Here is a 22,972-nt window from a genome sequence, read left to right as displayed (position 1 = left end):
TCCTTCGACGGACATGGCCATCGGGACCGTCCATTTACAGCTTCTTCCCCATGCTCCTGGTTCTTACCTGTGGGGCTGCCAAGGGCAGATTGCGTCCCTCACCACCCACACATTTCCCTGCTCCTCCTCTGGATGATGCCCATTCAGGCATCCAGGGTGCATGAGTAGGGTTGGTTTTCCCCAGGAATATGAATTACTATTTCACTCTTTGACTGCTTTTCTCTGGGCTGACTGTGGCACTGACTCCCAACTTTCCCTCCTCTTCAGTGCAGTCTTGACTGGTTGGTAGGAACAGGAAATTACCCTTACATGACTGAGGTTCATGAGCCCCATGAAGCTCTCAGGCACTCTTCCAAAGACTCATGGGGTTACCTTTCCGTTTTTCCAGTCCATCTCTTGCAGTGCCTCCTTGCTGTGCCCAAGGCCTCTCTTCCTACCACTGGCAGGCACTGTCACTTATTTCTTACTAGAAAAATGGTTTAGTGGTATTTCCTAAGGCATCCAAGTTCACAGACCATCCAGCGCAGGTCCCCTCCAATTCCTGGCACCCTACCATGTTTCATGAAGAGCTGGAACTCTGGCCCACTGAGTTCTTGTGTCTCCTTTCCTTCTTGTTTAGATGATTTCTCATTCGGCGTCTTGATTTTAGCATAGTGTTCTGGGGCTAGAACCAGAGAGGTGTGGGATAGAGCATGGGTTTTCATTGTGAATGGATTATTCGAAATGTCTATTTCAGTTATTTTGATTCACATTTTGTCTCTTTACATTCTGGACATAGAAACCTAACCCCTCCTCATTTTCATTGCCACCTCTTGTAGAGAAGAAGAAGGCAGATATTGTGTTCCTGTTGGATGGGTCCATCAATTTCAGAAGGGACAGCTTCCAGGAAGTGCTCCGTTTTGCATCTGAAATTGTGGACACAGTTTATGAAGAGGGTGACTCCATCCAAGTGGGGCTGGTCCAGTACAACTCTGACCCCACAGATGAATTCTTCCTGAAGGACTTCTCCACCAAGAGGCAGATTATTGATGCCATCAACAAAGTGGTCTACAAAGGGGGTCGACACGCCAACACCAGGGTGGGCATGGAGCACCTGCGGCTCAATCACTTCGTGCCTGAGGCTGGCAGCCGACTGGATCAGAGGGTTCCTCAGATTGCCTTTGTGATCACAGGAGGAAAGTCAGTGGAGGATGCCCAGGATGCGAGCCTGGCACTCACTCAGAGAGGTGTCAAGGTGTTCGCGGTGGGTGTGAGGAACATTGACTCAGAAGAGGTCGGAAAGATGGCATCCAACAGTGCCACAGCATTCCGGGTAGGGAACGTCCAGGAGCTGTCAGAACTGAGCGAGCAAGTTTTGGAAACACTGCATGACGCTATGCACGAAACCCTATGTCCTGGTGTGACCGATGTTTCCAAAGGTAACCCCCTATGTACACATCTCAGTCCTTTCCTGTGGAAAGCGTCGGCTTGTGAGTTCCTTAGGCCTTTGGTTGCTTTGGAAGTGCCCTTACATCCACGTGGGCTGGCCCTGGTGCTCACCTGACCGTGGCTGCAGGATGTGCCTCCAGGAAAAGTCTATCTTTTTGCCCTTATAAGCTCATTTTTTCTCCTATTACTTTATACCCCAAATAATTCAGATTTATTCATCCATGTTTTCAATTATACATTTATTGGACCAAATACTTGAGATATGAGTGTTTTGTGTTCTAAAGTGCTTTTAATTTAGAGGACAAATGTATTTGGGATATATTTAAATACCAAGTGTACATTATGGTGTCCAGTTCGATGAACACCTGCCAAAGAGCAAATGTATATTAAAATGAGCCACAAGTTTGGCTTCTCAGACCTTCCCCGCCCACCGCCATTTTCCCCTGTGAGAGAAGCAGACCTAACCTGCCGCTCTCAGAGCTCATACACAGATGATCTCCGTTCGCTATGGGGCAGAGAGAGTGTCACGGTCCAAGTGTTGGGCTGTCTGTGCCTGTCTCTGGTTTAAGTTGAATTCTTCTCAGCAGCCTCAACTTAGAATTCATGGCCTGCATTTCTCCTTTCTAGCCTGTAACCTGGATGTGATTCTGGGGTTCGATGGATCCAGAGATCAGAATGTATTTGTGGCCCAGAAGGGCCTCGAGTCCAAGGTGGACACCATCTTGAACAGAATCAGCCAGATGCAGAGAATCAGCTGCAGTGGCAGCCAGCTGCCCGTCGTTCGGGTGTCGGTGGTGGCCAACACACCCTCAGGCCCGGTGGAGGCCTTTGACTTTGCTGAGTACCAGCCGGAGCTGTTTGAGAAGTTCCAGAACATGCAGAATCAGCACCCGTACATCCTTACGGCCGACACGCTGAAGGTCTATCAGAACAAGTTCCGGCAGGCCTCACCCGAAAACGTGAAGGTGAGTGGCCTGGAGCCTTTCCCAGGAGCCGCTGGAGTCATGCCCATTTACGCACCATTTACGCACCGTTTACGCACCGTTTACGCACCATTTACGCACCGTTTACGCACCGTGCACACGGGCCTGGGCCACATGTGCCGTGCTAGAGTCCCTCACTTCCTAAACAACCGTACCTTCATGTGCTGTCTTCCTCACCCTGCTAGCCTGGGAGTCCTGGCAATTAGTTAAGCTTGAAAGAACTGACTTTAAGATTAATTCTTAAATGGTTATAGGAATAACCATAAGGAGGGCAAGGCTTCCCTCCTTGGCTTGAAAATGACAGCTTCTCCCTCCCGCCACCCCAGGGTCACCACAGGGTCTTTCCTCTGTGACTGTTGGCTGCCTAATCTCCAATTTTTATAGGACGCCAGTCACACGGGATTAGGGACCACCCGATGGCCTTCTTTGACTTGAAGTTCCAGCTCCACTCACAGTCATATTCTGAAGAACTGAGAGCCTTAACTTCAGCATCTGGCTTTTGAGGAACACAGTTCAACCCAGAGTAGCCTTAGCCACATGCAGCACAGGTGCACAGTAGTTTGCAGAAACCATGCCTTATAAATAGGAGAATGACATAAATGGCTTTTTTGGTCATTAGTGCTTGTGTTTTTTTAAACAAACCAAACACTAAAACACACCTCTTTATTTTACACTTTGTTTATTGCACAATATGCTCAACCTTGGCCTTTGCTTTTCTCATCTGTAACATAGGGTTTTGGCTCCATGGTCTGTGATGTTTCTCTTCTGTTGGGGTGGGTTTTGACTCCTCTTTTGCTCGCAGGTGGTCATTCATTTTACCGATGGAGTGGATGGAGACCTGGCTGACTTACACAGAGCTTCTGAGGAGCTCCGACAAGAAGGTAGATTCCAAGCTTCCTAATCATGAGCAGTAATCCCCTGTGAGGTGGGGCTGCTACTCTGCTGACCCCAAGCTCTCTGGGTGGGCTCGGCTGTTGGAGGACTCTTCCCATCATCTTGGCCTTTCATTGCCTTCTTGGGGCTGGGCGATAACGCTTACAAAGATGCCTTTTGAATCACAAAGAGTTTTATTACCATGTACTGCCACAGACATGCAGGTTCAGAGACCCATTTAGCTGGTAGAATGCAGAATGCATGATGGTTTTGCAAAAGAACAGAAGCACTGTTTTTATTTTACTTCACCCCACACGCTAGGAATTTAATGTATTAGGCAAAAGAATAACCACATTTTCAGCTGACAGTTACCACAGCTCAAACACTGCAGCATTTAAATGAACATACATGAAAATAATAATATGAAATAAATGAACTTAGTGTACTTACCAAATGTAAGGTGACTGGGGAAACAGCACGCCTGTTGTCAGATGTGCTTTGGATGTCAAGAAGAATCTGTGAAATCTGTGAAAGCATAGCCAATCATAAGAATGCTCTCTTTATTAGTTTCTTTCCCAAGCAATGCTCCCCTCCCTGGCTGATGTTACCTGCTTTTGGAGGTGCTAATATGTCAGCTTTTCCACAGCCCGACCCTGTTAGGTACGGCCAGAGTTTAAAGACATACGGCTGATTCTCTTCGTGTATGTCACTTCCTATGTGCACAATAATACATTTAGTTTGTGACACAAGGGAAACAATCACTCACAGGAGTTCAAAGGTTCAGCGAAGCTAATTAGTTTGATTAAACATGCTTTGATTAAAGCCAAATTTTGTGCTGAAGTTTTCCTTAAAAAAAAAAAAAAGTCAAGAAGGGCTGGGGTGCAGCTCATGCTACATGAGCACATGCTTAGTGATCGTGAAGACCTGGGTTCAATCCCCACCACCACCAACAGGAAAACCCCAACAAAATAAAACAAAAGGATAAACCGAAGTCAGGAAAACCTGATGCCATAGCTCTCAACCCCTAGATAAGTGGAATTAAATGTGTCTTTCCTCATAGGTGTCCAGGCCTTGATCCTGGTGGGTCTTGAACGTGTAGCCAACCTGGAGCTGCTGTCACAGCTGGAATTTGGGCGGGGATTCATGTATGACAGGCCCCTGCGGCTCAACTTGCTGGACTTAGATTACGAACTTGCAGAGCAGCTTGTGAGTTTTTTATTTTTAAAGGGTTTTATAAACTTTATAAACTTTATCTCAAGATTATGCAGCCACTTATGGCCTGGTGAGCAGGGGAGGGGTGTCTGGGCAGATGGTTTAATTCACTGATGACCTGTCTTATTCTGTAATGTGTGAGCCCTGGAAGGGGAGCTGGCACGTCGCTGGAAACACAGTGAACTGCAGGCATTCTGGTGTTGTAGCCTCAGGACTCACTCTCTGTCTCTAGCAGAAGCTAAATTCCTCTGATGTCTTTTCATTCATATGATTGCTGGGAATGCAAAACCTTGAGACTGGCCATCCCGGACAGGAAACCGTGTCCACAGTATCTGAAAGTTTATGTGCTGAGAGCAAGGCTATGCAGGAGAAGAAAGACCGAGTCATTTCTGGATGGAGAAGTGCTTTTGTCTCCTTCCCTCCGTGTTCCTTTAGCACAAACCAAGGAGCCCTCCAGGCTCCCTGTGCCTCAGCCAGTCCTGCCTCCAACAGCGGGAGATGTTGTGAGGAGGGGGTGGGAGCTGTGGGTGGAGTGCTGACCTCAGAGGCTTTCTTGTGGTGGCGATGGGGAGTATGGCTGGGTGAGTGGGAGGGACTGGCTCTGCCCTTGCTCCCCCAACCCTCCTTCTCCAGAATTGGTCTGTTTTTGTTTTTGTTTTAGTGGGGTGGAAGGAGGTGGAGTCTGTTGAAGAATCTAGGACATGGGAGAAAGTGAAAGCTCTAGAAAGGTCATTGTTAGGACATGGCAGAAAGTGAAAGTCTAGAAAGGTCATTGCAAAAAATGCACGTGCAGCAGATGGAAGTGTGTAAGGTGGGTACTTTGCACACAGGGTCAGGAATGCTGAGGGTGTTTGCTGGAGGCGTCAGTGACCTGGAGTTGCAAGGCTGGGAGCCTTGTGCTGCTCTGCCCCATGGCTGCTCTGGGGCCCCCTCCAGGCTGGTCAGGCTGGTACCATTTTCCATGACTGACCACGGCTCTGAGGAAGGCACACCATGCTGTGGGAGCCACCTTCAGTCCTGGTTAGCTGCAATTTGTTTGTTGGGTTTGCATTTGTAGTTTAAACATATGGAAATTATACTTAAAATTTGAAATTTGTGCTCTCTGTTAGAAACTTCTAGAAATAAGTCTAAGAGGACACTGTGGTTAAGACCGTGCTTTGGTTGCTCTTTTCTCTCCCGTGAGGACTTCCCACCCCACCCTGACTGCCAGGATCAGGACCCTCGGCCTGAGATTTAACCTTTTTTTCCCCCCCCATCTTGGCAGGACAACATTGCTGAGAAAGCTTGCTGTGGGGTTCCCTGCAAATGCTCAGGAGAAAGGGGAGACCGAGGACCCATTGGCAGCATTGGACCGAAGGTAGGGGGGTTCGTACCCTCTTCTGATGCCTGAGCCCAGACCTCAAAGTCCAGCATTACTTTGTCTGGATGACTTCTCGTGTCACAGCACGGAGGTAGGAGAGAGTGCCGTTCATGTTGTGGACAAGCGCTTCCAGGGTGCAGACCCACAAGCTGCGTTGCCCAGAGACAACCTGCTGGAGACGGTGCAGAAGTCCAAGTGTCTGCCACACTGTCCTTTTCTGTGGGACCAGGGAATCTGTTCTTTGTTTCATAAAATGATGTTAAAACCAGTGGGTATCACTGGTGGGTAGCTGCCTGTGCTGGTCAGCCTGGATCCTTCTCATTTGCCTCTCATAGGAAACCAACAGGATTTCTTGGTAAGGTCTGGATAGAAAGTTATTCCACTGGAGTGGTGGAACACCGTCCAGCTCCAGGCAACACCCATGACCATGCTAACCTTTAGCACTGCTCTGCCAAATGAAGGGGGTCTCAGAGACGTTCCACACAGAACAAAGACAGCCCTGATCTAACTCAGGAACCCGTGTGCTTTGTTTCAGGGCATTGCCGGGGAAGATGGCTACCGAGGCTACCCTGGTGACGAGGGCGGACCAGTGAGTAAAAGTTGCCTTTTTCCTTAAGTTCTTACTTCCTCTTGTCCCCACGTGGTGGGATTGAATTGCAGAGCTCGTAACCTGCTTTCTCATTAGGAGAAAGATTATTTTCTAACTTCCTTAACAAAAATGTCCCACTGTGGAAGACTGTGGAGACTCTGTGTATGACAAATGCACGTATGACGTGCAGGGGTTACACTTGGCCACCATCGGAGAGAAGGGTGCAATAAGCCTGAACTATGGTGGGGAGCAGAGAGCCTGAACGGGATACTTTCTCCACCTGAGGGAGTATCCCGGAGAGCTGTTGCTGAATCAGCCACCAATGTTTGGTGAGGGAACTGCCCAGAAACAGGGTCTGGGGGTGGGGTGAGCAGAACAAGGGACATCTGTGGATCTGAGAGGTTTACAGGCCCTGTAGAACAAGGTCCAGGCTTGGGAGGGGAGATAGAAGGGCTCATGGGGGAGTAGATAAGGTCTCCAGGTCCTCAGCCTGGGTGCTGGGTATCAGGGCTAAACCCAGCCCCGTGGGACAGCTGGGGACCGCAAGCATGCAGTGGTGCTATCAGGGCCAATGAACCTCTTTGGGGACCCACACACCAAGCATCTGGGGCCACCCACCCTTGACTGGCTAGCCAGACCCTGGGAACCACTCCCTCCAGGGAGCCCCAGCTTCTTAGGAGGTGCCAGGGCTCCTGACACACATGCAGCATGGTCACAGTGAGATGTGTGTTCCATGGCGTGCCGTGCCATTCTCCAGGGGCAGACCCAGCAGAGTCACAGGAGAAGGAGATCAACTTCTAATCTGCATTTGTTTTCCCAACAGGGTGAGCGAGGTCCTCCTGGTGTGAACGGCACTCAAGGCTTCCAGGGCTGCCCAGGCCAGAGAGGAGTCAAGGTAAGTGTGGGGCCCGGGAGTCAGGATAGACACATACTGGGTGACACTGGGCTTCTCTAAGTGCCTGGGAGAGGAGGACCACCAGCCTGGGTTTCTGTGTTCTCAGTGTCCAGCAGCTGGAGCCTCGATCTGCAGGTGGCTCCATGTCAGGTGGCTTGGGAGTACAGAGCACAGCCAGGCCTGGAAGGCCTCCTGAGAGTGGAGAAATAGTTTCCTATGGAAACACAGAGCAGCCAGGAGACAGTCACAAGGGCTCGGCAGGAGGCTGGTCCAGGTGGCCTTGGGCCCTGGGACCTGGGAGGAAACAGGGAAGAAGGGAGAATGCCAGTGAGCAGCACAAGGATTCCAGGGCAGATAAACTTTTTCCCCCTACTTGCTAAAGCTTGAAAGCAGGTACTGAAGGGACGGACAGAAAAGTTATAAAGTGGGCTTTGCCTTCAGAGCCTCTTGCCCTGGGTTTTGAAGTTACCCCTGCTGCTGAGAGAGCCATGGCCACCAAGTGTCCAGGTCCAGGCAAAGTAATTTTATAACACTCCATGTGATGGTGGGAGAGGAAGCCAAAGAGATGAATCTCTAACAGTAAATTTTCAGATGGGGGTGGAGGACATGTCTTGGCTTCTGTCCTGAGGTTTCCCCTGTCCCTTTACCTTCTAGGGTTCGCGAGGATTCCCAGGAGAGAAGGTATTCAAGCTCGTGTTTGCTTTTTACATTGAAAACCTCCCTGGTATTTCTCATTTGCCAGAATAACTTCCTGCACTCACCCGTCTGCCTTATTCCCTCTCAGGGTGAATTAGGAGAAATCGGGCTGGATGGTCTTGATGGAGAAGATGTAAGTGATTTGACTTTCTAAGCCCACACTGCTCCCAGTCCCGAGAATTCTACCAACTAACAACTCAGTCTGCGGGTGCAGTTGTGCCAGGCGTGACCTCTTCTTGTTGTCTTTGCAGGGAGACAAAGGGTTGCCGGGTTCTTCTGGAGAGAAAGGCAATCCTGGCAGAAGGGTAGGTGCCTCCACAGTGCTGCTCTGACAGAAAGAACGTGAACATATCCCTTAGGGACATTTTCTCTACCATGTAGGTAGTAGCAGCCCCCTCACCTCCCTACAGGTGCACCATGATGTCCCCCATATGCCCGGTCAGCTCTGCCACATCACGTGGTATTTTCTGGCTGAAGAGCACATCCCACAGGGCAGGGGCTGAGTTGGTTTTGCTATAAATAACTCCTCAGTGCCTGGCACAGAGAGGGTCCTCAGTAAATATTCACTGATTACCTGAACAAATCCGATATATTTGGAAGTGATTTTACCTTTATGGAAAAATGTGAAAATGCTCAGTGCTGTTCTATTTAAGATTTACGAAATAAAGAATGTGGTTTTGCAGGTAGAGACAAAAGTTTGATGAACAAGCCTGAGGACCTGATGCCTCTGGCGAATGAAATGGTATTGTCTTAGGATTTTAGTTAAGTAGATAGATTTCAGCTGCTCTTGTCACAAGAATGAAGCAACCGTGTGAGATGATAGTGGTGGGAGATGACAGTGTGTGGTTCCTTCATTGTGGCAGCTGTTTCATCATTTGTATCTCATGGTATCATGTTGAGAACCAGAAAGACCCACAGTGAAATTTACAAAGAACCTGGAAACATTGAATTTTTAGCTTGTACTTGTGTGTTTCATTTAGGGTGACAAAGGACCAAAGGGAGAAAAAGGAGAAAGAGGAGACGTTGGGATTCGAGGTGACCCGGTGAGGAAGATTTGCTTCTTGGGAATCTTAGATCTGCAATGGGGGAGGAGGTTTATGGGAGAAAATGGAAGGAGACTCTTATGTTTGAAATAGCTTTGAAATGCGTGCATTGTCTTTCTCTTGCAACCTCGGGGCTGCTGGAGATGCGTACGGTTTCCAGCTATAAAGATAAGTGCTTGCAAGTTTACAACAGGAAGCAAGAGGTTCTTATGGTGCTGTCTCAGGACACTTTCAATTTGTTTTTCTAAAAGGGAACCATTTGCAGCTTTCATTATTTCTTGGCTCTATAAAACCTCTAAGTAAATGACCATCACCTGTCTGGCCTCTTCTCCAGGCTCTCTGCCTCTATGGTTGAGGACAGCAAAAGTGAGCCTTAAGTGTCTTCCTCCCTGGGGAAGACCCTGGCCACCTCAGCCATGCTGAGCCCATGGCTATGCTCTGTCAGAGCTGGATGTGTGACTTGAAGGACTGCCCTTTGGGGCCTCATGGTCACATTGTCACATCATCACTGATCATTTTTGGATTATCCGTGATGGCAGCAGTGGCTCTCCTTCTCATGCACCGTGGCTCTATACCTTGCCTGTGTTGTTTTCAGGGTGACTCAGGACAGGACAGCCAGCAGAGAGGACCCAAAGGAGAGACGGGTGACATTGGCCCCATGGTAAAGTGTGCCATATTCATGGACTCTCCCTGTGCTCAAGGACAAAGAAATAACTCTCACATTGACTCATCAGCAGTCACAGAGGTGTGGATGTGGCTGTTAAGTGCACAGTGTGTCATGAGCTCAGCAACAGTGTCCTGGTGACAACACATGTGTGTGCCAGGAAGGAAGTCTCTAGGGAACCAAAGCAACCAGGCATGGCTGTTTCCAGGCAGAACTCATGCCCCTTAGATATGTGCAGGAAGTGCCAAGTAAGCCAAAGACGTGAAGAGGTGGGAATGCAGTTAGTTTAAGGCATCCCACAGGAGGCGTGACAACTCTCCATCCCCCTACACACAGCCCCTCTCTTGGGAATGGACGCCCCCCCACCCCAACGTCTGAGGCAACACTCCAGAGGTACATGCTCTTCTCTGCAGATAAGAAACTCATGCTGGTTTTTCCCCACACCAGGGTGTCCCTGGGAGAGACGGCGCATCTGGAAGTCCAGGAGAGACTGGGAAGGACGTGAGTACCTTAGGGCTTTCGAGTGCTCTGTGGGGACACGTGGTCTGCCAACTACAGCCTGGTACATGCTGTGGGCAACTCTGTTCCAGTGACTGTGCTGGCATATAGCTAGCTACTCAGCAGCTCTTATTTAGGGAATTGAAAGGGATCTCTGAAACCAGTTTTTAATGCTATAGAACAGAATACAACCAATGAGGTAATTTAAAATAAACAGAAGTTGTTTATTCTGTGTCGGGATGGACCCCAGGGCTTTGTGCATGCTGAGCAAGCACTCTTCCACTGAGCTGCACCCCTAGCCCATTTATTTGGGGTTCTGGAGCCCACAAGGTCTAAGAGCATGGAACCAGTGTCCAGTAGGGGCCCTCGTGCTGCATCATCACATGACAGAAGGGAGAAGGGCAAGATTTGTATTATTACCCAAACTTTCTGCTTACAGAAAATTTTTATTCTTATAATCTACTCTGTGTTCCATTTCTTCTCCGTTCCCCAATCCTGTATCCTTTTCCTTCAAAACAAGCAAACCAAACACACTTTAAAGAGTAATACCTTTTCTGCTTTCAAATATTTGGCCAGCTCTTATCACAGTAAAGATTTAAAAAATTCAAACAGAAATGTTAATGGTAGGGGAGTGCTTTTCATGCTGCTGTCACTCACAAGGAAGATAGGTGCAGTTTGTCCCAGTGCACTGCATCCTGGGATTGCTTCTTCAAGGCATCTCAGGAATGTCGCTGCAGAGTAGCTCACCACCTTGTCTTGCAGGCTTGTTGAAGAAAGGCAGAAGCCAAGGTGATATAATTTTTCTAGCCCCTTAGAGCTGGGAGGAGAGTGTCCCTCCATGGGTGGAGCGGATGCCTTCAGGGGGAAGTCCAGGAAGTTGGTGGGTGTCTAGGATGGCTCTCTGCTCAGGAATAAACAGCATGAAAGCTGTGCACAGGGGCTGGGCAGCTGAGAATGGTGCCCCAGCCATTTTCCTGAACCACAACAGCACACTCAGGCTCCAGCAGTTAGGTATTCAAGGTGAAGGGCTTTCCAGAGGAGCTAATGACTCCCCTGTAAGCAAACAGTAGATGAGGGCTTCATTGTGCTTCTAAAACTCATAAGCAAACCAAATGTGAAAATGCCATCTTAAAGAGTTTGAGCATTGTTGATGAATAGTGTTGACAAGCTACACAATGGAAAAGAAGGAAGGAAATACACAGTAACTGTTGCAATGAACTATGACAACTCAGATTGTGAGCAGAAGCAAACTTGTCTTCATGAAATGATTGAAAGCGCTGTAGTGCACACAATTAGTTTCAACGTCAGGCATGAGGCAGGACCTTGGGTTGAAGTCCTGTTACAGTCAAAGGCTCTTGTAGTCTCAGTTCGGGTTTGGGGAGATGGAGTACAGAGTAAATTTGTGTCAGGGTGAGGACTGGCTGAGAGGTCCCTCCTTAGCTCAAGATGCATTGTGTCTCCCCCTCCCATCATTGGGCTAGATTACGCCTCAGGTCACCCCTTCTGGGTCTCTGCAGTGACACTGGCCAATGAGTCCCTGAGCAGTAATGGATTCTGATGTAACTATAGGATGACCCCTTTAGGAGGAACTAGGGCAGATTGTTACTCTGGAATAACCCACTCCCCCAACTCTGTGGAAGGAGGCTCGACAGTGAAAGATGACAGTAATCACTGCAGAAGATCGCTGGGATGTCCACTGGGAGTGGAGAATGTGGTTCTAGGTTGATCAGCAGGTGGACTGAGCCTGTGATAGAGCTGGCACACACCAGGCTCTGGAACGCCAACCCTGACCATGCAAAGACAAACCCCAGCATCCACAAGTTCCCACCCACGCCTCTCCACCCCAGAGGACAGAAACTGGGTGTGAACGAATGGGCTGTGCATGAAGTAAGTCCGCATATTTGAACTAAGGGTCACCTCTGGAGCATCCAGGAAGAGGTGGCCCAGACATGAGCCTTTCAGGTTCACATATGTGCACTCAGGATACTTTGCTTGACTGAGTATATGTTGTATTCAGCCAGGATGATATGGTGAGCTAAGAACTCCTTTCCACCATAATGAATGTGTTGCACTGCTGCTCACTACAATTAGGAAAGTTACTGACGGTCCTGTTTCACATTCCTCGCTTGAAGTTGGCTGCAATAGTGTGGCTAGAAGTCATCAGTATTTTATTTGGCTGTCTGAAGTAATTCTCAAACTTCCACTGGAGCTATTAGTAGGAGCAGTGTAGGAGCAAGAGGGGAGGAAGGGAGTGTTTATGCAATTTTCCCCAGTGCTGCCTAGGAACAGCTGCTGGTCTCTGGCACAAAGTGGGTGACAGCAACAGATAGATACTCAGGTTAAGTCTCAGTGAGCCCCAGACCCTATGCTCGTGTCTCCATCTGCCTCTAACAGCTGTCTGACTTTTTCTACAGGGTGGCTTTGGCCGAAGGGGACCTGCAGGAGTGAAGGTAAGCTCCTGCATTGATACTTCTGTTCTTCAGTCACACTGTCACACACCCAGGTGACTTCTAGGACACAGTCAGCCTGGGCAATGAGGCACCGCACAGACTGCCGCAGCCAAGCACAAAGAGCTACTGCCCTCTTTCTCACCATCACAGCAAACTCAGTCCCTGGTACAGGTCTTTGAAATGATTCCCAGAGTGGGTGAAAGGAAGGAAAACAGCTGAGAAGGTGGTGTCCTGGGGAGCTCCCTTCCACGAAGAACCCACATATCTGTCCTCTCACCTATGTCAGACAAGCTTAAGTCTAAAAATATCCTTATTTTACAAAACTCTCTTGAGAAACAGGTGAGGCAAGGGTGAGAAGCAGTTGTACAAGTGCAGAGAGACGGCTGCTTTGGGTTCAGTACCTCATCCTGGGGTTACTGTGTTTACTTGTGGCCTGGAGGGGGGTGCTGCATTTTCCCTGTTTCCCTAGTTCAGAGCTGACCATAGAACAAAGAACCGATGTTGTAAGCCATCCTGATGCCACCCTGCGTCTTCTCTTGTCTCTAAGGGCAACAGGGGCAATCCAGGCCAGCCAGGCTTTGAAGGAGAACAAGGTACCAGAGGTGGACAGGTAAGTGGCCCCTGAGCATTGCATGCCTTGTGATATTTCCCCAGGTGTCTGGGTACTTTACGAACCCTAAGGTGATGTGATGTTTACATAACACAAAATTCGCCCTGTTAAAGTGAACAGTTAGGTGGCGTGTTGGATGTTCACCATGTGCAATTATTGCAAAACATTTTTATTAATCTCATAGGAGACTCTTTTGTCTCAAACGAGACACAGCCTCCTCATCACCCTTTACCCCATGCTTCTGGCTACCAGCTATCTTTCTGTCTTTATGGATTTGCCTACTTTGGCGACTTCATATAAATGAAATAATTTAATAGGTGGCCTTTTGAATTTGTCTTCTTTCACTTAGTGTAATTTTTTGAGGTTCAGCCATGTTGCAGCATACTTCAGAATTTCATTCCTTTTAATGGTTGTATAATACTCCATTGCATGCATATAACATAGTTTACCCATTTGTCGGTTGCTGGGCATTTAAGTTACCTCCATCTTTTGGCTACTGTGAATGGATTTCATCCAGGGGGTGCTCATGGAGAGTGAATTCAACAGTACTTGCCTGTAACCGTGACCTTTTACTCTTCAGGGCCCACCTGGTCCCATTGGTCCTCCAGGCCTGATTGGGGAACAAGGCATTTCTGGACCTCGGGTAAGTTGATCTCAATCCACAGACTTCTGTGGATGAAGTATTATAGGCAGACCTGCCCTGTAACCTTACTTTGTGGCAACAGAGATCCTGGATCCAACCTGAATCCTCACAGTGACTGGCTACTAAATAAACCCCAGGAAATAAGAGATCTTTCCCCCCATTCTTGGTGCTCCAGTGACTTCTAAGTCCCCAAATTACTCCTTCCAGATTGTAGGCCCTTGTGGTAGGCAAGGGAAGAATGTGCCTCGTCTCAGAAGTCTTAGGATGAGACTGTGTAAAATCTAGCTAAAGTCACTAAAATACTTAGATTATGTGAAATGTTTCATACCAGGCCTCTTCTGACTAGATATAACCCCTTTTCTGATACAAGGACTTCCCTATCCTCATGTTCCTTAAATGTCCTTGGACCTCAGACACCAGTATGCATCTCAGCTCTTGGCTGTGAGGAGCAGAAACATGGTGTTGTTGTTGGGCCAGGGTCAGTGGCCAGGAACTCTCTGTCCTGCTTTTTCTTGAGACTAAGATAATACGGAGGGAGAGATGCTGTCACTTGTTACAGAAAGTCACAATGACTAGTGAACTGGTAACAAGCAGGTCTGTTGCCAAAGAAATGCACAAAAAAGTGGAGGCCAGCAGGAAATTTGCAAGGCTGTCATTCACTTAGAAAGTTCTATGCTTGAGAGCTGAGAAATACCTATTTTTAAAATTTCTGCATTTTAAAACATTTGTTTAACTTCTAATTAACTAAGAATTTAAACCAGCAAAATCGTTAGCCCCAGAAACGGGCATCAGTTTGTGCTTCCCCACTATCAATTTTAGGGGCATTTCTGGACTGTATAGGCTGCACCTCATTTTTTTTTTTTGTAATACTGGGGCTTGAACTCACAGCCTTCACTTTGAGCCACTCTGCCAGCCCTTTTTGTGATGGGTATTTTCGAGATAGGGTCTTGAGAACTATTTGCCCCAACTGGCTTTGAACTATGGTCCTCCTAATCTTTTCTTCATGAGTAGCTAGGATTGCAGGTGTGAGCCTGTACCTCATTTTAAGAGTTACTTTGATTCATTGATTTACTCATTCACTTAATAAGTATTTGTGTACCTGTATACGTCAGCTGCTCAGTGTGGGGTGTAGAACAGGAGGGGGAACAAAGTCACATGAAGTCGGGGCGTGGTGTCTAGTTGTGATCTAGTTGTGCTCATGCACCAGTTTGTGGAGAATGGTCCTGGGAGGCAACAACCACACTTCAAGTTTGCTGAAGCCTCTTGAATCAGTGGCACGAAGCATGACGTTGAGTTGTGGGATGTAGGCAAAACAGATCACCTGCCCTGAGGGCTGAGACGACAGTGCAGGGAAGAGTGTGGATTCAGAGACCCAGGCAGTGAAGACCTTACGCACTTCCTTCTCCTTGTGCTGCAGGGAGGCGCAGGTACAGCTGGGGCTCCTGGAGAACGTGGCAGAACTGGTCCCCTGGGAAGAAAGGTTTGTCTGGAGAAAGGTAGAGCTTTGCCAAGGTGGGGACCTGGCCAGATACACTTGTTTCCTCTCTCTCATTTGTCATTCTGTCCACTGGCTTAGTTTGCACATCTCCTATCCTTTTGCTGTAGCATTCCATCAGTGGGGTCACTGTCCTTGCCACTGGCTTAGTAGACTGGCTTCTCTTTCTCAACTTCCTCCAACCTCTGGTTGATTGTCTGATCTATCGTTGCCTTGGCATGTGCCAACAGAACAGTGACCTCAGAGCCCCAGAGCAGCCAGGCAGAGCTCTGTACAGTCACGGTGTTACACAGAATGGGCAGTTCACACGTGGCAGCTCTGTGACCCAGGAGACCACCCAGGAGGTCCAGATCCCACCACTGGGGATACAGCAAACTTGGGACACAAAAGCTGAGACCCTGCTAAAATTTACAGCCTGGAGGAAAATGACAACTATCACCAGTCTGAAAAAAATGACTTTTTCCCAGTCAAAGAGCTGGGTGGGCTCTGTGTCTCCTGGTGCTGGATCACTGCTGAATGACCTGGGTCTCTTTCCTGCCACCTGCTCTCTTTCTCTGTCTTTCATCCTCATTAGCCTGTCCCCTATGCTACAGAAGAAACAAGCACAGGAGTCCACACATAAATGTTGCAGTTAAAACACACATTTGTTCTTTTAAAAATTGAAATATAATAACTGTATATATTTATAATTGGTACAGTGTGTTATTTGGTACATCGAAGTACCAAGTCAAGAGCAAATCAGGACAGTTAGCCTTTCTTTGTGTTGGGAACCTTTGACCGCCTCTCTTCTAGTTATTTTGAGATACGTAATAAGCTGTTATAAACTGTGTTTCTTGTACTGTGCTATGATGCACTGTAACTTTTCCTCCTTCCTTACTGTGTGTTGGCACCCATTATGCAACCTTTCTCCATGCCCTGCTTTCTGAGCTTCTAGTGACTGTGTTCTTCTCTCTGCTACGAGCTCCTCCAGTTTTTAGCTTCCACATGTTAGTGAGAACATGTAGTAGCTGTCTTTCTGTGCCTGGATTACTGCAATAAAAAATAATTTCATTCAAACCTATGTGGCCAGCAAGTCCCCCTGGTCACCACAGAGGTACCACTAAAGCAGCCGGCCTGGGCTCCCTGTAGGCCAGCTTCAGCAAACAGCACCTTTTCTTTTTTCCCTCTGTATAGGGTGAGCCTGGAGAGCCAGGGCCAAAGGGAGGCATCGGGAACCGCGGGCCCCGTGGGGAGACGGTAAGGCCACCCAGTGACCCTGCTGGAGGGTGCAGGAAGCCTGATGTGTGCTCTCAAGGGGTGTTGAGTGTTGCTTCTTGTATTAGTGGGGATACCATTGAAAATAGTGAAACCTGCTGTTTTAAACAGACAATGACTTTTGACATAAGTTTTATTCCACTGGTGGGGCAGGAGAGTGGGTAAGGACATTTTTTTCCTGATGAGTGAGTATATTTTCCTGGAGCTGGAAGCACCTTCCTTTTAGGTCCTGCACATGTGGCTCGATGACGCTTTTCTGCAGAAAGTAAATGTCCTTGGGTTAAAGTGGAACGGGACTTCGTAAGGTCTCCATGCAGATACCGACAATTTCTTTCGAATGGGGTTCCTAGGAATAGAGATTATTCCCTCAACAGCTTATGTTTGAAATGTTATTAGAATTCTCCAATTACTCACTAATAATACTTTTTGACACACATTTCTGTGTAGGAAAAAGAGATCCGTATTCATATGGAATTTTTCTAAAATGAATCACTATGTCTGAAAGCTGTACTGATAGACCCAGTTCATCAGGCTGTTACACCCAAAGCTTAGATATGTATTTCATATAAATTCTCTGATTCTTTTGGAATAATAAACAGTGTCCATTCGGAATGGATCCGAGCGTGCAGGGTGCACAGGTGTTGGAGAGGGATGCCTGGAAGGAAGGGGCCTGGGCCTATGGACAGGGAAGAGAGACCTGCACACAGGAGACTCAGGGGGCCTGAGGGGTCGAGATCAATGTCCCTGTTTTGAAGTAACCTTGCAGACTCAAGGACACAGGAGGGAATCTTGTTCCATCTCTGACATTCCCTGGTTCGATGAGCTTCTGATGCCACGTCTGTCGGTATCTACGTCACATTTGCATTTTACATTTCTTTATCATATTAGAGCATTTGCAGTTCTTTGCATTTTGTCTACCAGCACCATGCTGCTAGATCATCCTACAGACATGGCCTAGCTTAAGCACCTGAAGGATGGGATATGGCAGGAAGTATACTTGCTTTTGTACCTCAGTCCAGAAACATTTCAGGAACTTATGGACTCTCTGCTCAGGGCAGTAGCAGAGTGACCTGATGGGTGTGGGTGCCCAGCACAGCCACCTGCAGTGATGGTCTCTTTCCCACTCTTAGGGAGATGATGGGCGAGATGGAGTTGGAGGTGAAGGACGCAGAGGCAAAAAAGTAAGTACCTGCCCAGGCTTCATAAAGAGCCCCTGTTGCTAGGAGATCCTGCCCGCTTGTATTTTTACAGAATAATTTCTTTATATTTTTGTATGTTAGTGATATTTGTGTTTTGGTAAGTCTTCAGACCTTTTTCTTGCAAGATAACTTTTTTTTTTAGATAGACTTAAGTTGGGACCCAACCCTGAGTCATTCATTTATCTTTCACAGGGAGAAAGAGGATTCCCTGGGTACCCAGGACCAAAGGTAAATATCCCTGGGTGATGGAGTACTCCATGTTTGGAGAAGCCTGGTGTGTACACAAACTGTATTGGAATATCTTGGCTTTGGTCTCAAGCCAGCCTGTCACTAACGGGGCTGCCCTGGGAGAGACCACACCTTCTCTAAGACCTGTCGATTGAGGTGAGAGTGCACTGGTTCTTGGGGGTGAAAACGGAGCAGGACTGTGATCCACAGAACCTGTAAGCTGAAAAATGCCATAATTTACATGAACTTATCTTTAGTGATTAAATAAATCCAGGATGTCTGCAAATGCCACAAACACACTGGACCCTCTGGAGAAGTAATTCAGTTAACTCTTCCACTACCCTGGAAAGTGTGGTCCAGATGCCCCACTGGGTCCAGCTGGGCCTTCTGGTCTAGAACTTGATGTGCTGCTTCTTGGCTCTTTTCCCAGGGTACCCCTGGTGAGCCTGGGACAGATGGTGCACCAGGACCAAAAGGTGTCAGAGGCCGAAGGGTGAGTCCACCTGCTCCTTGTTACTGGTGGGAATGAGAAGCACGTGGCAGTGTGGCAGACTGCTGGGGCCTTTGAAAACCATCATTCTTCCTGCTTGACCTGGCCAGGGATAGCTGAGGGTGGAAAAGGGAAACCCTGAGCCTCAGACCAATGTGCTCACAATCCTGCCAGGCTGTGAGCTGCACTGTCCTCCTTCAGCAATACCCACTGTGGGGACCTCCTGTGAGCCTCTTCCTCCAGCACACCTCAATAGCCCATAGTCACCCCCAGCGTGGTGCAAGAGAGGCTTAAGTCTCGTCTGGATGATGTCAACAGCGTGCACAGTCCCATTGGCCTCCCAGACTGTGAGGCAGCAGGGTTTAATGGGTGCACGGGATGCTTCTGAGGGCTTGAGCCAGGCTGCGGCCGGGAGCTCAGCAACCCCTGGCCAATGAGACTGCTCTTTAACTGCTTTTGGTTCTGGACCCCCATTTCCAATGGATGTTCACTCATTCTCCTGAGTGTACTGAGTCTCGAATTGCAAATTGTGGTCCAGATATAGGTAAATGTTGCTAACGGTTGTTTTTAGCTTGAAATACAGCTAATAATTACAACTATCCTGCTAATTTGATCAGTGAAGACGGTCGAGCTAGAGCAGTACTGCTGAAGGTAGAATTTTGAAACATCGGACTCATTACAGTGAACAATTGTCTAATTCAATTCATTGTCACTTTCCAGTTCTCTCTGGCATTCAGAGATAATCTTATTAATGGTTCAGAGACAAGCATGGGTCTTACTTTAGCACAATTGTAGCGACTCACAGTAGTTTTACTAAGGTCATTGTCTGTGCACTTGAATTTTGGAGACAATTGAGCTCCCTTAAAGTGAGGGATGGGGGAACATTAGGGTAGGTCACCTTTGTCATCCCTTCCAACTGCATCTTCTACCATAACCAAAAAATGCTTGTTCTGCCCTCTCTAGGGAAATTCAGGACCTCCGGGGATAGTAGGACAGAAGGGAGACCCTGGCTACCCAGGGCCATCTGTAAGTACCCACCCAGTTCCATGCAAACCCCTGGGGTAGGGAAGGAGGCTGGAGGCTTTTATACTTGATCCCTGAAGACGTCTCTGCCTCTTCTTTCCTCACACAGAAGGTTTGCTGCTTTTTTGTTTTGTTTTGTTTTTTGGTTGTTGTTCACTTTTATTCCTTTTGATGCCATAATGGAGAAAAAGAACTTAGAGTTTTGGAGTAACAAGAAACTTTGAAAAAGTATTTCATGAAAACAGTGGGAGGTAGCTCAAGCCCTGGGCTTGATCCCAAGCACTGTAAAACGAACAACAAAAAGTGTTTCATGTGCTATTCTGTAGCCTAGGGAATATTATAATTTAACTTATGATTTCCTGATATAGATTTGTACAGAGGAAAGTGGAATAAATTTCAATACCCTTTGCTTGTGTCTTGTGAAAATGTATAAATATCTCAGGTCCAGGTTTGGGGAATACTTCTTTTGGTCTGTGAAATCCCCAAGGTGGCTACCGATACATGGTTTAAAATTACTTGTCCTGTTCCCACCAGAATCCAGGAGGACTCTTTAGAACTGATATCTTTGTTCCTTATCTGACTTAGTCCCTATATTGCAGTGGATGAGGTTTAAAGAAGAATGGACACGATTCAGGAGTCAGTTTCTCACTTCTAGAAGGAAAGGTTGAGGGACCAGGGAGAAGAGGACTGAGTCTGGTGGGTCTGACCCTCTCACTTTCAGTGAGTAAAGCACTTAAGAGGTATGCTAGGTCAGTTACTGCAGAAGGCCAAGTAGGAGAAACTGCCAGAGGGCAAGATGGCTAACTGGCCCGTGAGATGACTGCTTGACCATTGGGCTGACAAGACATTGGGACAGACGCTAAGAGTAGTCAAAAGTCTGTCCCCAGATCCAGATGGGACAACCCAGTGGAGATCAGGTGATTTCTCCATGGAGGGGGTGAAGACAGCTCAGTGGTTCCTTACCTTGGCTTCTGGGGTACAGGATAGATGAAGCACACACAAGAGCCAGAAGCTCTTCTTAGGAAGAAGCAATGTCCAGATTCAAGTTCAAGTATGTGATCTACATGGCTGAGCAAAGGAGCCTCCAGGCTGTCTGGGTGTGGAGCTACTTCAAAGCCAGGTGACATTCTGGGGAAACACTTTACTGTCAAAGTCTTCTCTCTTTTGCTCTGCAAGAGCTGGAGTCAAGTTTAGAGGGAGAGGCCATAAACGACCAAGGTTATCCAACATCCACCTTGTCTTCCTGTCATGTTTCTGTGACCAAAGGCACTTCTTTTGTTTTTTTCTATTTATTTTTATTGTTACAAATTTTAACACAAATGAACTATACGAATCAATGGGTTTCATTGACATCGCCATACATTATATATCACGCTCTGATCATGCCCACCCGTCCTTCTACCCTCTCCTCCACCACCCCTGTCCACCACATCCTCCATCTCTCAGCCTTTCTGTTTGCTTTTACAGGGTCACAAGGGCAACCGAGGCGACTCCATTGATGTAAGTAGCCCATGCCCAGTGTGAACCATTGTCTTGTCTGCGTGTTAGCTGCTCTCCTTACGTACTCTTCTGTTTTCTTTTTAAGCAATGTGCGCTGATCCAGAGCATCAAGGATAAATGCCGTGAGTACATAATTTTGTGTGTCCATAGCCCATCAGCTTCACTCTTGCAGCCCTCACACAGTAGGCCTGCCTCTCACCCTTTTCTTCTCTGTGTTTCCTTACAGCTTGCTGCTATGGTGAGTGGATTTCGGTGGCTTGACTTTCTTCTGAGGAAAGCAAGACCCTTGCCAGTGAGTAAAGCTTGTCTTTACAATACCTACTTTCCACAGGGCCCCTGGAGTGCCCTGTCTTCCCGACAGAGCTTGCCTTTGCCTTGGACACCTCAGAGGGGGTCACCCAAGACATCTTTAGCCGGATGAGAGATGTGCTGCTGCAGATCGTGGGTGATCTGACCATTGCTGAAAGCAACTGCCCGAGGGGGGCCCGAGTAGCTGTGGTCACCTATAACAATGAGGTGACCACCGAGATCCGTTTTGCTGACTCCAGGAAGAAGTCCGCCCTCTTGGACAGCATTCAGAACCTCCAGGTGTCTCTGACATCCAAGCAACAGAGTCTGGAGACAGCCATGTCATTTGTGGCCAGAAACACGTTCAAGCGTGTGAGGAACGGGTTCCTGATGAGGAAAGTGGCCATTTTCTTCAGCAACAAGCCCACAAGAGAGTCCCCGCAGCTGCGCGAGGCGGTGCTCAAACTCTCTGATGCAGGAATCACACCCTTGTTCCTTACCAGCCAGGAGGACCGACAGCTCATCAATGCCTTGCAGGTCTGGAGTCTGGGTGCTTTGGTGGTCTCTCCCCACTTCTTGTCCCTGAGAAGGTTGCCAGGCACATGGCACTTTCCATGGTGGATTTGGGTCCCCTAACTCTAAAAGCTTATAGCAAGGTAGACCTCTTGTGAGTTTTCCATACACTTATGACTCTGGCACTGGGTCAACATCCAGATGTTTGTAACTTGCTCTCTTCAGGCCCCACACGTGCTGACAGCACAGGCCAGGCAGCCAGGCTCTGTCCCCATCCCCCAAGCCAAGGAGTTAGTACTGGTGAATTCTCTGTCTCCCAATGGGTGGTTTCTTCATGAGGGTCTGGAAGGTTGGAACAGTCTTGTTTCTCCCTAGATATCTTTCTCTGTTTCCCATGACCCCATCCAGGCACTTAGTGCCTGCAACAGGTCAGTAAGGTTGCAGCATGAGTCCCTACCTGTGGGGAGGAAGATCCCAAATCAGTGATGGGCTCAAGTGAGAAGAAGCCCTAGGCAAACAGCCCACCCTGCTCTGCCTCAACCAGCCCTGGAGGGGAATTTGTCAGTGCTGGTCCTTGAGGTCTACTACAGCCTCTCAGTGAGGTTCCCTACACGTCAGTGACCCTGGCACTCCCAGTGTGCGTCACTGTGCTAACCTTTTGTTAGCCAGGCTCCAGGCCACCTATGGAGAGGCCTGTGCCCCTTCTCAGCTGCTTACATAACTTGCTTACAAGTAAATTTTGATCAGTTGATGTTTATTTAGGGAACTTCCGGTGGTACTCTTCAAGATACAAGGACAACAGATGCAAAGGAACTCCAGACCAGGGTCAGGAGTCTTTGATCCTTATTCTTGTCCCCTATCCATCTAAAGTTGCATAGACATGGCGCTCTACCTCTCTGTCTTACCTTTCTCTCCTCAAAGGCCAGGCTGGGCAAGATGGTCTCTAATGTCTTTCCTTCTTAACTGGGCATTTTATGGTTTTATCACTGCTGGTGTCAGCAAGTGACAGTTGGGTCATTGCTGCCATCCCTCAGTGTT

The 22,972-nt window shown here is 48.0% G+C and overlaps 1 protein-coding gene across 3 annotated transcripts in view; it reads left to right on the top strand.

The window, feature by feature from the left end:
* The window catches only part of Col6a3 (collagen type VI alpha 3 chain), an 81,657-nt gene that overhangs the window by 40,111 nt on the left and 18,574 nt on the right, over positions 1-22,972 (top strand). For 2 of the 3 annotated variants that reach the window (XM_074072068.1, XM_074072067.1), the window contains exons 11-35: positions 819-1,418; positions 2,056-2,393; positions 3,214-3,292; positions 4,345-4,490; positions 5,761-5,853; positions 6,392-6,445; positions 7,269-7,340; positions 7,995-8,021; positions 8,125-8,169; positions 8,288-8,341; positions 9,017-9,079; positions 9,675-9,740; positions 10,191-10,244; positions 12,656-12,691; positions 13,239-13,301; positions 13,882-13,944; positions 15,362-15,424; positions 16,613-16,675; positions 17,824-17,874; positions 18,085-18,120; positions 18,551-18,613; positions 19,574-19,636; positions 21,101-21,133; positions 21,219-21,255; positions 21,360-21,415. In XM_074072068.1, the coding sequence (XP_073928169.1) occupies positions 819-1,418; positions 2,056-2,393; positions 3,214-3,292; positions 4,345-4,490; positions 5,761-5,853; positions 6,392-6,445; positions 7,269-7,340; positions 7,995-8,021; positions 8,125-8,169; positions 8,288-8,341; positions 9,017-9,079; positions 9,675-9,740; positions 10,191-10,244; positions 12,656-12,691; positions 13,239-13,301; positions 13,882-13,944; positions 15,362-15,424; positions 16,613-16,675; positions 17,824-17,874; positions 18,085-18,120; positions 18,551-18,613; positions 19,574-19,636; positions 21,101-21,133; positions 21,219-21,255; positions 21,360-21,394 (2,297 nt within the window). In that variant the 3' untranslated portion in view covers positions 21,395-21,415. Of the gene's footprint in view, positions 1-818; positions 1,419-2,055; positions 2,394-3,213; positions 3,293-4,344; positions 4,491-5,760; positions 5,854-6,391; positions 6,446-7,268; positions 7,341-7,994; positions 8,022-8,124; positions 8,170-8,287; positions 8,342-9,016; positions 9,080-9,674; positions 9,741-10,190; positions 10,245-12,655; positions 12,692-13,238; positions 13,302-13,881; positions 13,945-15,361; positions 15,425-16,612; positions 16,676-17,823; positions 17,875-18,084; positions 18,121-18,550; positions 18,614-19,573; positions 19,637-21,100; positions 21,134-21,218; positions 21,256-21,359; positions 21,416-21,464; positions 21,959-22,972 lie in introns of those variants that run through there. The other variant, XM_020187569.2, reaches the window with a different exon arrangement.

This window comes from Castor canadensis, chromosome 4 (genome assembly GCF_047511655.1).
Source record: "Castor canadensis chromosome 4, mCasCan1.hap1v2, whole genome shotgun sequence".
Classification (NCBI taxonomy): domain Eukaryota; kingdom Metazoa; phylum Chordata; class Mammalia; order Rodentia; family Castoridae; genus Castor; species Castor canadensis.
The sequence above is the reverse complement of the archived record's forward strand: the minus strand, read 5'-3'. Positions and strand labels throughout refer to the sequence as shown.